This window comes from Lemur catta, chromosome 8, assembly GCF_020740605.2.
Source record: "Lemur catta isolate mLemCat1 chromosome 8, mLemCat1.pri, whole genome shotgun sequence".
NCBI classification, from domain to species: domain Eukaryota; kingdom Metazoa; phylum Chordata; class Mammalia; order Primates; family Lemuridae; genus Lemur; species Lemur catta.
This window is the reverse complement of record NC_059135.1, coordinates 8,748,559-8,765,390: the sequence shown is the minus strand read 5'-3', so window position 1 is coordinate 8,765,390 and position 16,832 is coordinate 8,748,559. Positions and strand designations below refer to the sequence as shown.

General features: G+C 36.5%; 1 protein-coding gene and 1 pseudogene across 17 annotated transcripts in view; one reads left to right on the top strand and one right to left on the bottom strand.

Moving 5' to 3' along the window:
- TRIP12 (thyroid hormone receptor interactor 12) overlaps positions 1-16,832 on the bottom strand; it is a 136,423-nt gene that overhangs the window by 18,595 nt on the left and 100,996 nt on the right. For 12 of the 17 annotated variants that reach the window (XM_045559450.1, XM_045559456.1, XM_045559452.1 and 9 more), the window contains 13 exons: positions 16,157-16,364; positions 13,722-13,822; positions 13,320-13,494; positions 11,719-11,860; positions 10,641-10,832; positions 9,268-9,419; positions 7,620-7,792; positions 6,435-6,508; positions 6,150-6,349; positions 5,279-5,406; positions 2,695-2,846; positions 1,891-2,033; positions 647-803 (listed from right to left, as the gene is read on the bottom strand). In XM_045559450.1, coding sequence (XP_045415406.1) covers positions 647-803; positions 1,891-2,033; positions 2,695-2,846; positions 5,279-5,406; positions 6,150-6,349; positions 6,435-6,508; positions 7,620-7,792; positions 9,268-9,419; positions 10,641-10,832; positions 11,719-11,860; positions 13,320-13,494; positions 13,722-13,822; positions 16,157-16,364 — 1,997 coding nt within the window. The remainder of the gene's footprint in view (positions 1-646; positions 804-1,890; positions 2,034-2,694; positions 2,847-5,278; positions 5,407-6,149; positions 6,350-6,434; positions 6,509-7,619; positions 7,793-9,267; positions 9,420-10,640; positions 10,833-11,718; positions 11,861-13,319; positions 13,495-13,721; positions 13,823-16,156; positions 16,365-16,832) is intronic. The other 5 variants (XM_045559454.1, XM_045559455.1, XM_045559460.1 and 2 more) reach the window with 1 other exon arrangement.
- On the top strand, positions 4,696-4,924 carry LOC123643762 (annotated as a pseudogene).

Genomic DNA, 16,832 nt, shown 5'->3' with positions numbered 1-16,832 from the left:
CATTACTAACGGCTCTTATCTGTAAAAGGAGATAAAGGCTTTTGGGAGAGAGGTTTAAATCCTCAGAATAAAAGGGGCAGATGACAGAAAAGTCCACAGTAAGACAGGGCAGGTCAGAAGTGTAGGACTGGTTCTCAGATGGGAAATGACTCAGGGAACTGGAGTTTATGCAACACTGAGGATGACTGGTATAGATTCAAAATACATTAAGGATTTTGTTTCTTTCTCTTCTAATTGGAGTGATTTGTTGAGGGAATAAAATGGGTCTGACTGATTCTAATTATTGTGTTAGGGATCAATTTTAAAAGGGAGGCTATAATGCGAGTTCCTGATTTAGAAAGAAAAGTCTCAGTAAGAGAAAACAAGATTCTTTCTTGGTATAAGAGTTATGGCAACAATATGGGAAAAAAAGAATCATAAAAATTATTTCAGAAACTGTGGAGAAAGGACTCTTAATGGAGGATAAAAAAGAATCACACATAGCCCAGTTTCAAAAGACTGATAAGGAAATACGGCTAAAAAGGCAATGACTGTGACTAAGGTCTCCAAAACTAAGAGACCAACCAATATTTACATACATTACATTTCTAGTTTTCCCATTAGTTTGAAAAGCTCATTTATTTAAATATTTTGCGGAGAAACTTACTTTTTTTCTATCCAATCTAGGTGCAACTCTGCTATCTTGAGAATCAGACTGGTTGATTTCTGGGTTGGTATCAAGTAATCTTTGCATTGCTCGGTCCCGATCAAATGCAGTTACATAAAAAAGCATTTGCCGGGTATCAAAAGGAAAGAAAAATGGGCTGTAAAAAGATGCAATATAAATTTATTATCTGAATAAGAATCAGAAACCACCAACAATATCAAAACCTCTATTAGAAATAACTTTTGATATGATATAGAATTATGAATAAAACCAATAAAAATGATCTGGGCAAATTAATTTTTAAAAATTTTCTTAATTCTTGCATGAAATTTCTAAGTGATCAAGTAATAATGCATTACGTAGCCTTTCAATATAAAACCTGAAATTTAACTTTTAAAATCCTGCACTTCAGTCTATCCAAGACGATCTTTAATCTACTCCAAGTCTTTTAGGAAGTATAACATGGCTAGTTAAAGCTAAATGTAAAATTATGACCACCACTTCATGAGGCTGCCAAACTTCCTCCACACTAAGTGAACTTAGTGACCCCTCCCCATGCCACATATACACAAGAAATGGCTTTACTATTTCATGATTTTCCTCCCAGCTTTGGCATTTCTAAGTGACTCAAAACTGCTAAAAAGCAGCTATTGATTTTTAAAGAATGAACCCTGTAGGAATGGGGTTCCTAAGCCCTACTGCCTCTTGATGCATGATTTTGATAATCCTTGACAGAGTGCTGCCAAGAGCATTTACTATGGTGACCTGAACATTCTGTATCTGTTCTGTCCAATATGGCAGTCATGTGAGGATGTGACTGAAAAACTCAATTTCTAATTTTACTTAATTACATATAACTAATTCAAATGTAAAACGTCAGACATGGCCAGTGGCTACTGTATTTCCTGGTGCAGTTCTAGAGTCTCTGACCCAAAGAGGCTCAGAGAATAAAGCAATTACACCTTTGGAGACCAATTTTATGATGACAGAGGATTTAACTCTCCTCAAACATCCTTGTATACCTTCCTATCTCTTATATATAGACACATACCATCATCAAGGAGATTTAATACCAGCCAACGTATCTAGTCTGTTTGAATGCTAAAGCAAGCAGTGATCAAATACAACAGTTTTAATCAACATTTACTTAGGTCCACTGAAAGATAATGTTTCTGTTACAAAATTATATAAAGACCAACCCAATAACATTCCCAAGGCCACCATTACAGAGGTAACTGTCTTACCAGGTTTTTCCTAGCTCAGTAAGCCATGTCGGGATGTTTCCTGTCATGATTACTAAAGGATCTTGAAGTTGCCTATTTGCTTTTGCTGTTAACTTACTGTTGTTAAATTCACTAGTTGGAATAATCTCCTTGCACATTGCATTCTGTAAAATGTTAAAAAAAAAAAAAATTCTACATGCAGTAAAACATTAGGATTATATTCACAATCTCTTCCTTTATCCCCAGATACATGCAGAGTGCCTAGATTTCACCTGCTGGTTTCCAACGTACAGCATTCAGCTTTTCATTGGTTTATCTCAACTGATAATATATTGCTAAACACCAACCCAACTCCTACTTCCCCCACGGGATGCTGGTGCTGGCTCAGTCACTGATGTGGCAGCTAATGTTTCATGCAAGTCCAATTACTTTCCAAAGGCAGTAAGCAACTTTCACCCAACTTTTTACTTGATATAAATTTTTGGTAAATGACCTTTTGGTTAAATTTACCTAAAGAATTTTAATTATAATAAATCCATGTTCAGTTTTCATGTTGTAGCTTAATTTAATTAATTTATAGCTAGAGAATATTTTATAAATCTTCCAAGAGAATTAATCTAAGAATGTAGGCCAGGGGGCAAAAAGTGGGAGAAAAGTTTCCACTTATGAGTACATGGTACTTCACTAGGCTATAGGATCCCTGCAATTGGTTGAATCACTGTTTCTGTTTCTAGTGCAACAGGAAATGCATCAAACAGACACTATGAGATAACATGTCATAAACAACAGACCATGAAAACTTTGTAAGTGGGTAACATTACTCACATCATACAAGTAATACCAGTATCGACTGATGGCATGTAAAACTCTTAAAAGTAGGATCACATCTAATGACGGGTCTTCAAAGGTTATATTTTCAGGTGGTGTGGGAATGAGGTAAACTTCTAAAGGATTTGATACTGATGGGCATACTCCATCTAGAGGGCAAAAGATCAAAGTAAATTTTTGTTTGTTTGCTTGTGTTCTTTTTTTTAAGACAGAGTCTCACTCTGTTGCCCAGGCTAGAGTGCAGGGGCAGCATCAGAGCTCACTGCAACCTCAAACTTCTGGGCTCAAGTGATCCACCTGCCTCAGCCTCCTGTGTAGCTGGGTCTACAGATGCACACCACTGCACCCAGCTAAGTTTCCTATTTTTCGTAGAGACGGGGTCTCACTCTTGCTCAGGCTGGTCTTGAACTCCTGTTCTCAAGCAATCCTCCTATAGTGGCCTCCCAGAGCGCTGGGATTACAGGTGTGATCCACCACGCTCGGTCCAAAGTTAGTTTTCACAAGCTAAAAAGGATAAGTCAATGGAGCCAGTGTCTTATCATCCCGAAAACAGTAACCACAATTGTTATATTTAATGCTTGACATATTTTTTAGAGTATTGATAGTATAGACATTTTCCCCCTTTTCCCTTTCTATAAAATGTCTAGGCTTATGAAAATTACACTTTCCCCTCCCATACCCAAATAAACATTATAAAGAAGAAAAACAGAATCACTTGCATTTCTCCTTTATACCAGAAACAATAGCTAACAATCAAATGGCCAGAGGAATAAAAACTAACCTTTTAAATTTAAGTTCACTGTTATAGAAATTTTCTGGATTTTTCATATCCAACTTAAACCTGTCATACAAGATAGATGGAAACTCCCAAATCATAAATTTGATAAAAAGAGACTTGGTTATTTAACCCACGGCTTAGGACTGGGTAGACTGTGATAGTTTTCAAGCAGGGTCTATGATTTCTTTGTTTTTAGATCTTATTAAGTAATAGCATTTTTTTTTCTTTTGAGACAGAGTCTGCCCAGGCTAGAATGAGTGCCGTGGCATCAGCCTAGCTCACAGCAACCTCAAACTCCGGGGCTCAAGTGATCCTTCTGCCTCAGCCTCCCAAGCAGCTGGGACTACAGGCATGCACCACCATGCCCGGCTAATTTTTTCTATATATATTTTTAGCTGTCTATATAATTTCTTTCTATTTTTAGTAGAGACGGGGTCTTGCTCTTGCTCAGGCTGGTCTCGAACTCCTGAGCTCCAACGATCCGCCCGCCTCGGCCTCCCAGAGTGCTAGGATTACAGGCGTGAGCCCGGCCAGTAACAGCATTTTTTTAAAAAAAGTCTGAAGGATTGAAACTGCTGCCATTTACTTTTACCAAGTAAAATAATAATAATAAAAAAAAAATCACAACTATCACTTCATAAAAGAACGTTTTTAAACACCAAAATGAAAAACGACAATCTCAAATATTAAGAGCCTTTTAAATGAAACAAACTTGGTTTTATGGTAAAAAAAAAAATGCTAAAATGCCCTTAATTTCTGTGGACCAGAGAAACCAATGTTTGAAAATTACTGTGACCAGGAGTGTCCCCCCAGCCATTATGCTAAGACACTGTTACCACCATATAAAAAGGGCTGGGGGGGGGGGGGGGGGAGGGTGGCGGTTATGGGAGGAATATTAGGCTGGAACGAAGTACTGCAAAGGAAAGTAAGTCAATTGGGAAGTGGCTACTACATTCTGTAGTCACTATATTATCTGGTATCACTTTTTATAACTTCTGTAATTATTAAATTATACTACTGTAATGAATGACAATAAAAATTAAGGGCCAATCTGCCAATGCCCAGCCACTGCCTTTAGTCTTTTCTTTAGTGAATGTGTTCTACTAAAATTGGTTTCAGCCTTCATGAAAACATGAATTCTTAAAAACTCTTGAGTAAGAGTTTTTCCCAATTTTTGGAATTCTGTTTCAAGGTAGTTCTGAGCCTGTGGAGTAGATACCATGAGCAAAGCTCACATTTCGAACTGAAAAAAATTTATAGACAAGAAGTTATCACTGAAATTAAATGGTGGCAGACATGTCCAAGGAATTTTATGGGTATTTGATCCTTCTATGACTCTTGTGATGGATGAATGTGTGGAGATGGCAACCAGTGGGCAGGCAACAGAACAGTACTGGAATGGTGGTAACATGAGGAAACAGTATCCTCAGGGTACAAGGCTGGGAATGAGCATAAATAATGGCTGTTCAGCAGAGAAATCCATGTCCCCTCTCCAAAGGGTCTGTATTAGTATGATGTAAAAATCAGGTCATGTCCATTTTCACAACTTTTTCTTAAATAAACTTTTGTAATAGAAAAAAATAAATTCTTTCCAAATTAAATTTTGTAGGTACTTAATTTTTTGTTTTCTAGATATTAAAGTCAAGGATTCAATTAAAAGCAATCAGACTGTTGTAATTTCATTTGCTTCTAAATTATACTGAAAGATTTACTGTTAGATATACATCACTCCATTAAACTCGTGGAAACAGGAAGACTACTACCCGACAGCAATCCACTTTTCCTTTTATGTATACATCTTACCGTGCCATAACTCATCATGTTTTTTTGCATTCCTAGGGGAAGTTTTTGTTGGAGCTGTTTGGGCTCTTCCTCTTTTACCACCAACACAATCTTTATTACTTTCCTCATCCTCTCGCACCGGTTTGTACCTAAAATAACATAGTATGTAAACCAAATGTAGATTTTAAAACTAAGCATTATTCTACAAAGCCAAATCCAAGCCACAGATTTCACACACAGTCACCAAAAGAACTCTTAAGTCTATCCTCTCTTTCCCTATTTTGGGTTCAGAGAATTAACAATGACACTACTTCCTAAAAGAGACCACCTGGGAAACCAGGAGGGGCCACCTAAAAAACTCCAAGAGTAGTTCAGGGAAGAATGGCTCTCTCTTCAAATGTAAGTAGCAGACATTCACAGAAAATGCAGGAAGCTGCATCCAAATGCCTCTAAGGACTCAGAGATGGTAAATGTCTTAATATCTAATGAAATATATCTTATGGAAACATTTTCTTAAACATCTGAAATAAATCTAGACAAGTAAATGTAAAGCATGATTACTGCCCATAACTATGTTTTCCAAAAGACTGAACGAGGAGGCTACATATACATATGTATGAGCACACGATCAAATATTTGAAGTAGCTTTCCATCATTAAAATGTACGATTAAGGACCTCCTCTTCTTATGAAAGTCAGCCATTAATTTAATATAAATTTATATTTATATGTAATACTACATATAAATATATTATATTTTATTATATTATATTTACTTGATCAAAATATATTTTATTATATTTATATATTTAATAATAAATACAAAATAAACGAATGCTAACACACAGTTTCAAAGTTCATGAAAAACCAAAGGAAATAATTTTCCGACTTGCCATATTGTATGAGTCTTTGTCCAAATCCCAGCTCTCCCTAGAGGATTGCTCTCATCATCTGTGGATTCCCTTTCATCTTCTGCCTGTATGCTGAACTGCCGTACTGCCTGATACACAGTCATGTTATACGGTAGCAAATGTTCTCCAATGTAAAACTGTAGCCTGTGTCTTACATTTCCTGAATTTAAGAACTGCGCAGCCTAAATAAAGCAAAGCAAAATCCATTTAGCTACAGGCCTTGACCTTTACACAGAACAGTACAACGTGGTGGGAATAGCATCTTACCAAAGACTCATCTATTTCCTCATCTGACCCATCGTCATCACTGTCTTCATCATCTTCTCTTACTCTTCCATATCCTGAAGAACCAAGAAGGGTATTAAATTCCTAGCAATTTTAAGTGTCAAAAACAAAAAAGCAACAAATCCTGTATACACTGGTTAAACTAATATATTCTTAGAAAACCATGTAGAGGTTGAGTATCCCTATTTGAAATGCTTGGGACCAGAAGTGTTTCACATATTGGATTTTTTCAGATTTTTGAACATATGCATATATAATGAGACATCTTGGAGATGGGACACAAGTCTGAACACAAAATTCATTATGTTTCATATATATAAGGCCTAAAGGTAATTTTATAGAGTATTTTAAATAATTCTGTGCACGAAACAGTCTAGGGGCACTGAATCATCAGAAAGCAAAAGTGGGCCGGGCGCGGTAGCTCACACCTGTAATCCTAGCCCTCTGGGAGGCCGAGACCAGTGGATCGCTCGAGGTCAGGAGTTCGAGACCAGCCTGAGCAAGACCCCGTCTCTACTAAAAATAGAAAGAAATTATCTGGACAACTAAAAGTATATATAGAAAAAATTAGCCGGGCATGGTGGTGCATGTCTGTAGCCCCAGCTACTCGGGAGGCTGAGGCAGTGGGATCGCTTAAGCCCAGGAGTTTGAGGTTGCTGTGAGCTAGGCTGACGCCACGGCACTCTCTCTAGCCTGGGCAACAAAGTGAGACTCTGTCTCAAAAAAAAATAAAAATAAAAAAAATAAAAAAAAAGAAAGCAAAAGTGTTGGGTGTGGAATTTTCTACTTGTGATGTCGTGTTAGCACTCAAAAAGTTTCTGATTTTGGAGCATTCTGCATTTCCAATTTTCAGATTTGAGATGCTCAGTCTGTATATATTACACTGATCTATGAAGCAGAAAGGTCTAAGAAAACTGTCAAACACAAAATGTTATTTCCTCCACATTCCAACAAAGTAAGTTAACTCATCACTCAAGTAAACAGTCAACCCCTAGTAAGTTCAGTGTATGTCTACATACTAAATACAAAGTAAATGACATGAAAACAAGTTCTTTCTGTGTAGGTTTTAGAAGAAACAGCACTGAACAGAGAAACAGTGCATACATCTCCTAATATTTTCATCACAAATACACATCAAAACATACAAAACATACACAGGGAAAGTACCTCTAACTACAAGGTATCTCTCGATAGCTTGTACCAAAGCCAGGGGGTCGATCTTAACAGGTCCACCCTTCCACTGCTTCACATTTGCACAGTCTGGATGTCTTTGTAACTGGCATTTTAACTGATGTGTGTTGAAAAATTTTAAAGCCTGTGATCCTCTGTTGAGAGAAAAGCTCAAGATAATTTGTGAAAAAAAAGTTAGTCTATTATTTTCACAATCAATATATATTAATTCAAATAAAGGCAAGATAATACAAAGCCTGAATTTTCTTAAGGATATTTAAGGATATATTTTCTTACAAAATAATCATGTACCAGTTTTGTAAATGGTAAAGCCAGTAATTCAAGTTATTTAGTAAAAGTTACTATAAATAAGAAAAGATGGGTATGTACACATGTATATGAAAACCTTAAATGAACACTCAATCTCTATCCCACCAACAATCCATGCAGAAATATTTTGCTATAGATATTTAATTACTTCTCTGGAATCAAAATTCCTCAACTATTTCAGTGTACTCACTTCTGCAATATTTTGCCCTTTCCTATTAAATCTATTTAAAAACAAACAAAAAAAACCTCTTCTTTTGCTTTCAAAGATTTCAGTGACATTACTTCTAAAACTAACCTTTAAAAGTTACTTTGCTATATATACTTTTGAATGAAGAAGTTTAACAGCTACAGCCATCAAAACCTGGTAATAGTATTTAATTGCTCGTTTTTGAAAAGCTCTGACAGAAGTCAGATACAGACAAACTTAAAATGTGGTTATCTATAAAGCATGCAAATAGAGGTATGGAGACTATTCCATTATACTAATATATGCTTATTTAAACATATAGATTGTATACAAAAATGGACAAAAATTAAAAGTCTCATGGTTTTCTCAACCATAGTTGAAAATATCCCTTTATTTCATAAACTCCAGGATAGTACAATGATCAAAACTGAATACCACATTCTATATTAAATTTCAAAGCAGAAAAAAAACCCTAGTCCACACCGTGATTGCTTTATCCACTCAACAATGCCTATTATTTTAATTTAATCACATTTTAAAAGTATTTTTGAAACATCAGAATGTGGATTTTAAAACTGAACTAATTTATCTTCTAGGCTTCCAGTCAAAATATTCCACAAAGCTCGTAACATTCCATAACACACAACACTTAATTTTTACAATTAATTCCTTCTTGTAGCACAAGTCTCTAAAACTATTATTGAAAAGAAATAGAAACTTTTAAAAGTTTAAAATACTTGTTCAAACGCATCAAAATACAACCACTTATTATAACCATTTATTTCACATACGAAATCACATTGCACAGAATGTAAATATTTTATTATCTGCATCTATAAAGTTCTTTGAGAAACTTTATATGTTAAAGTATATCAACTTAAGGAAAACTAAGCCTATTACAAGGTGCCAACATAATCACTGGGTTATATATTTTCAGAACATCCTGCTTAAGGTATGATTTTAAACTTAAAAAGCATTTGATTTATTCTTTACAGTACTCAATTTCTAAGTCACTATAGCTCAATGTTCTTAGGGTACAAGGCTTTACGAGACCTCTTGCCACTTTACCTCAATGAAATTAAGCACCAAAGTCCAGTGGCAAGGGCATACCCCAGCAATGGTCCTTACCTGCCTCCTGTCCCATTTCCACTAGGGAAATCATGCACTTTTACTGGAAATTGTTCCATCTGGCTGAGGCAGTTGTTCATCTTGTGAACTAATGCCAATAAAGGTGCATTACCCACTGGTTCTACTCTTCCAATGGGCTCTTCTCCAGGAAGCTAAAGTTATAAATAAATCAACAGGTTAAGCAAGGCCTTCTGAAAATGGAACACTCTTCAACAAGAAAATTTAATAAGCAATTCTACAAAAGAGAATCATTCATCTATTCATTTTTATCTTTTATGACAGGTTTGGCTGGAACAACGTTTTCAAACATATTATTTCAATAAAAGCACTTCTTTGTACAGCCCACAATCTCTTATTCATAATTCTTAAATTCAAAAGGCTATGAAAACACAAGTCATTTGGTACCAAAATCTAGCCCAAACAGACATGAGGCTATTCACAGTCTTTATTTCCTATTTTAGTAAAAATATTCATATATTTTGCTGTAAAAATATTTAATGCACATGATTATAGAGTGTTGTTTAGAATCCACCAGGAATATTTAACGTACTGCAGACCACCGGAAACCCACCCAACCCCAGGCAGGTGTTTCAGGTTAAGAGATTGCAGACTGTCACATAATTTTAAGCATGGTATAAAGCTATATCCAATACTGTCACACATCTAATGAATCTCCAATAAATATCAACTCTGCTTCAGGTACCCCTACAAATTAGAATAATTCAAGCAGTACTCAAATGCCCATGAATACTGCAAGGGCATGGTGAAATAGTATTGCTAATACATAGGAGAGTTATCCTTAACCCTACTACACAGATAATCCAGACAGAAACTTCCCAGGGGATGCCTTCTCTTAAGCAGTTGTAAAACAAGAGGAATATTGTTCAGTCAAGCATCCACAAGTGATTACCCTGTTGTTCTCACCATTGAGAGTAAAGGGAAGGGAGCCACTCTGTGGTTCCTGGCCTTGTAATCCACATTACGAATGGTGATTAAGTACCCTTGAATGGAATTGTTAGGACTGTGTTTTATATACAAAATGGAAACATGTCTCCTCTATTGTATGTCTATAGCTACGCTATGCCTGCCTATTTCCCTAAAAGAAGATATGACAGTATGTTTAAAAACTATTGTGAATAGATACTTCCACCACAGAAACTGTGGCATGGGCTTCATTAAATCACCATTTCGTTGTTTTACTATTTACTTTGATATATAGAAGTTCAAGGAATCCAACTGTCCGTAAGCAAATCAGACATTTTCCCTCAATATCCTGACAAACACCTACTGGAAACAACTACTGGGATGAAAATATATGCATTAGTGAACACTAATTCTTATAATAAGATACACAGCTTTATTAGATAACTTACCGGAGAAGAAAAAAATACATGGAGGAATCTCTTTAATCTGATCTCTCTGCTCACAGCATCCTTTTCACTTTTAGACGTCAAATAAAGCAACAGCTGCTTCACAAATCCACTATGTTGGATTTCAAATGATGAAACATCTGACTCTGAGACTATGCTACGGATTTCTACAAGGCACTCAGCTCCACCATCCACCTGTAAGAGTTGTGAAGGGTATTTCTATAATTATTTAAACAGCATTTACTATATGCACAATTCACATTCCTCTCCCAAAACAAAAGACATTCTCAATGCCTTTAAAAAAGAGGGATAGGAAGTGGTATATTCTTAGTAAATCCTTTGAAAATATGTTCTTATATGTATACAACAATGGTCAATATTTCATGACCAAAAAAACAGGTATCCATAATAACATAAGAAAACAAATCTTCACATTCAACCAATGTTACTTGTTTAAAAGAAATTTTTTTTGTCAGCAGATGAGAATACAATCAAAGAATAAGGGACTATAATACCAGATAAAAGAATACAAGGCTTAGCTTTAAACTTATACATTCAAAATCTCAAATTTCTTGGAAAACATGTACTACCAAAATTGTCAAGGTACATCAAAAACGTAACAAAAAAAAAAAAAGAGAGAGAGAGAGAGAGAATCAGGTAAAACATAAAAGGCTTATTAAACCTCTAGCCTCTCTTAATAAAATGAGACTGCATGGGGAGAGGGGTTAAGGAGAGGCCTGCCAACTCTTAATACCTACAGTTGAAGAGGACTTAGAAAAGAGATGTGCTTGAAGTAATGGACATTTTTAAAGTCTCTTCATTTGTCAAGAAATATGGAACGTGAAGGAAAGAAAGTCAAAGATGATCTGTAGTACATTTAATGATAGAATGATGAAACCTGACAGTCAAGGGACAAGTAGCAGAAATGTCAGCACCAAACGTACATGTGGGATAAGAAAGTTAATTAATCTATGATAGCTAAATCTATGGAAAGCTACAGTCACCACGGAAAGCAGTAGTAAGACTAAAGAGATGCCGGAAGAGACTGAGAAGAACTAGCAAGATGCACCAGACACAGTACCTGGAGGTTGAGTTGTTCGGTTGCAGCACAAAGTCTCTGAAGGACATTCAGTGCAGGGTTGCTTCCATCCATATTCTCAGAACTGAAATAACGCTCTACAAATTTATGTGCCTGCTCCTTAATCCAACCTTTAATTTTCTCTCTACAAGTAAGAAAAAGGAGATGTTGAAGTCTCAGTGCATGTAAAAAGGATCTCAATCATAATTTCTGACCAAGACAAATAGCTACTACATTTAAAACCATTTTTGGCCTATTGCTTATAGATTAGTACATTCAGATTCCATATTAACCCAAATTAAATTTCACTTTAAAAATGGGCTAAGAGGTACCCAGAGAATTGTTCAGGTATTTAAGATACCTTTCAGGTCATTACAAATGTAAACAAAATGTTCTAAATTCTTAGAACCCTACAATTTAACAGTGTCCTAAGTGTTCACCCAAATGCAATTTTACATGACTGTTTTCTAAAGTGCAGACATATCTACATTGTCTTTTATTTGTGTTCCCTGGAGAAGTGAAGAACTATAGAGAAGAAACATGCACATGTTAGGTGCGTGATAAGGTATTACGAATGAAACCCACCTATTTAAATTACAAATACTGATAGTTTCAGAAATACACTTATTATTCTTATTAACTGAAATTCAGAACCACCGACAACCAAACCAAAAATCACGTTTTCCCAATAGCATTTGATTTTTCAAAACTTCTTATTTGCGAAGGAAATAATCCAAGTTGGGATGTTACATCCAGAGCCACCCCCACCCCCCCAAACTCACAAAATGTAATTCCCAAGGACTTTAAAAGCTGTAAGTTGGTGTGAAATTATTTAGCTGACAGAGCTCCAAGTTTTTTTTTTTTAAAAAAAGGCTCTCCTCTAAAATCTGAATGTTCCACTGTAATGGGTAGAGAAATTTTATCATAAATATGCATGGGTGTGGACAGAAAATGTCAGCTTTTCCTAGTAGAGAGGAACTGAGGAACAGCTTCCATGGGGACATAATTTTTTTTTTTTGAGACAGAGTCTCGCTTTGTTGCCCAGGCTAGAATGAGTGCCATGGCGGCAGCCTAGCTCACAGCAACCTCAGACTCCTCGGCTTAAGCGATCCTACTGCCTCAGCCTCCCGAGTAGCTGGGATTACAGGCATGCGCCACTATGCCCGGCTAATTTTTTCTATATAGATTTTTAGTTGGCCAGATAATTTCTTTCTATTTTTAGTAGAGACGGGGTCTCGCTCTTGCTCAGGCTGGTCTCGAACTCCTGACCTCAAGCAATCCACCCGCCTCGGCCTCCCAGAGTGCTAGGATTATAGGCGTGAGCCACCACGCCCGGCCAAGGGAACATAATTTGACTGATTTGAACATATATGATTTCCAGTTAAATATGTTGAAAGGAGCTTTAAAATATAAGACTGGAACTTAGGACAAAGCCAGATGCAGGGTTCATGAATTGAGTATCTACCTCATCTTTGAGATATCGCACTTCTGACAACAAATGGAAGTTCTGTGCCCATGTACCATCTCCATATAATAAATGTACTGGCTGAAATAAGTGTTTAGGATATGGGAATATAAGCAACATAGACTTCCCCCCATTTCACCTATTATTGGATATGGTGTCCTTTGAGGCAGCCCTGGCAAGACCACTAACTCCGGCAGTTCGTGCTGGCTCAATGTTGTTGCTGTTGGACTGTGCACTTAACCGTCCCCATGTTTTTGGATTCAAGCTTGCCAGGAACGAAGACTTAGGTGACTGGGTAGTGGTGGGGCTTTTAGCTATGAAAAGAAAGGAGAACTACAGTTAAATCATTTTAGCACAATTGATGAAAAACAATTGATTCAGTTTTAACATAGTAAAAGAAGGAATTAAGAACACTATGTCCTTAGGAAACTTAAGAAACCCAGGCGTACTTTAAGAGCTACTGGCAGTTTTAACAAAGTATATTTCTGCAACTGTGATCACTTTCCCCTTTGACTCCCCATAGTTTCATCAAAAGGATTACCTTGATTGTCTACTTTGTCATCATCTCTTGGAGGTGAGTACTTTGGCCTTCTCGGCCCTCGTTTTGGTAGTCGTTTTCTCTTTAGAACATCACTTAACCGACTATCACATGGGAAAATATGGAATAAGTTTAGTAATTACCACTGATTTATGTCTTCACTCATTGAAAAAGCAAGCTAAAATGGCAGAAACAATGAGTTACAAAATGTTGTAACGGTATTTTTCTTTTAGTGATTATTTATTTAATGCTGACTCTGTGCCAGTTATGTTCTAGAGGTGTACAGACACAGGAAATGATTAGTTCAGAAGATAACTAGCTATTTGACTATAGTGTACCACTAAAAATAAAACCAAATAGGGTAGTTAATTCTGTGTGTTCAACTTTCTTATGTAATACATAAAGTACATAAAGCAAATACACAACACAAAGAACCAAGATAAAAAAACTGAGTATTCACCAACTAGAAAAAGAGTATGTTAAATATGAGTACCATATTTCTTTCCTAACTTAAACAGCAACAATTAAAATATACACAAGCACTTAGTGTTCCTATTATCAAAGCATTTTCCAAACTACTTACAAAATACTACCTAAAAAATTTCATGGTGTGGCAATGGCAATAACATCCTAAATGAATACATTTATAAACACTTTCGTGGGCTTTTAACCTATATACAAATCTAGTAAGTAACAGTGTGAGTAACCTATTTTGAATTAGAATCACAGATTAAACGGAACAGCTGTAGCTTATGTTCTTAACACTAGAAATAGTTTGAAATAGTAATAGATTCTTAGAATGACAAAGCTACATAAGATGGAAAAGATGAAAAACTGCTTTTGTCTGAACTGCATCACAGTTCCCTGAAATTCACTGAGTACCTATGATGTCTCGGGTACCATGCCTGCATTAGACGTAAAACCCTGCAATTACTTCGGGTTACTACAGCAGCTAGGGGGCATGGGGCTGGGAAGGAAGTAAAGAGGATGGCAAGGATGGAAGGTTAAATGTCAGACAAACATAACCTTAGAATCAGGAAACTGGAGGCCCCAGAATTCTCCAAGTCCAATCTCCTCAGACTGGTCAGATGACATGGGTACCACCTAAACTCAGCAACTTGTTAAAATAACAGTCATTTTGACAGAAGTTCCAGTTTGCCACAAGTCCTAGAACTGCCAAAATTCATATTTAAGCTAGAATGGACAACTGCCACCAGCTGGTACCAAAAGCAGCTATCCTCCCTCCCCCAGCTGGCTACTTGCTCAAGACAATGCAGTTTAGAGGATTAAATGGTTGGAACCTACTTGTTGATTATTATTATGCTTTACCAAGATCTACTTCTCAGCTTAAGAGGATCAAAAAGGAATACTGCATTGAGTACATTCTGAATTTCAGAACAGATTTTGGATCATCATGTGCTATTCACCTAGCAATATTCAGTTCCTAACAGCAAAGAAACAAAAACACTTTTAGAGTGTGATTTGTTTCAAATAACAAAATGAAAACAAATATGAGGGTTTGGTAACATTCTTAGTAGCACAATATAACACAGATTAAAAGCTAATAAATGAACAGTAGAAAATTTTCTTAAGAACTCCCATTTTCCTTTATGAAAAGCAAAGTATTTGCTCCCATTTGCCAATTAAAGATAAATGGGGCCAGGCATGGTAGTTCATGCCTATAATCCCAGCACTTTGGGAGGCCATGGTAGGAGGATCACTTGAGGCCTAGAGATCGAGATGAGCCTGGGCAACTTAGTGAAGTTCCATCTCTATAAAAACATTTTAAAAAATTAGCTGGGCATTGTGGCACACACCTATTGTCCTAGCTACTGGGGAGGCTGAGGTGGGAGGATCACTTGAGCACAGGAGGTTCAAGTGACGGTGAGCTATGATTGTGCCACTGCACCCCAGCCTCCTGGGAAGCAGAGCAAGACCCTCTCCCCTTTCTTCTACCATCCCTCCAAAAGGGTAAATGGCAAATCAGGGGTTTGTTTGCCTCCATATTCTAAATCTTCTAATTTTTAATGTTTTCCACCAAATCAATATCTGGATATCTCAAAAGTGTATCAGAGGTGATATGTATGCAGTAATATAATAATAACAAGATTATGGAATAAGAAATGAACACTCAAATCCTGCATCTGTAACATAAGCGTGTATCACTGTGCAAGTCACCAGTGTTTCTCAGCCTTACTTCCCTTATATATCAATGAAAATGGCATGAGTCTCTTGTAGTTCCTAAACACAGCCCAATACAGTAGGTTTCCAATAAATGCTTTCTTCCCATTTCCATCAAACATCTAACGAAATACAGATGGAAAAATATAAAAGGTACACTCTAATATTTTACCATTTCACTCCCTATATGAGGTCTTACCCACCAAACCAGAGCTAAAGGCAAAGAGCATAAAAAGCACAAGAAAACTCTCACTTACCCTTGAGGGCTGAGATCTAAAGAATCATCTCTACTGTGCTGCAAGCTAGGTGATCCCAAGTCAGCTGCGGCGTTAGTGGCAGCTGTGGCCGTTCCACTGCTGACTGATGTTGTGGATCCCAAGGATCCTGACCCATTCGTACACGCCTTTGGTGGACTTGTCAGCAAAGACTCTGATTCTGCTAAGTGTTTTACTTGATGCATTACACCTTTACGGTAACAGAGATGAAAAGAAGTCAGTTTTAACACACTGACTGCCACACTAGAAAAAAAATTTTTTTCTTTGGGGTCACAGTGTTTTATTACGAAAATGGAATAAAAACTTTGAAGACAAAACTACCCTTTCTAATTTACAGAAAAATTTATATTTTTTTGCTTTTTACATGAGTTATATGCAACTTGAAAAATAGTTCTTGTGGCTCACTCCCAAGGTGAAGAGACATGAGTTATGTACGCTTCATGAGGCCCCAGGCTCAAAAGTAGCATGAGTTAAATACAACTCATAAGGCAGTTAACGTGTTAATCAGGAGACAGGACTGACTGCCTTCCTGTCATTACAAAATCCCCAAATAACACTGATATAATATAGAGAATGACTAAAAAATAGCTGGCAAATAGGGAAAAAAAATTAGGAGCCAGAGTTTTCAACTTGACTTAAATCAGAGAAACAAAATGAA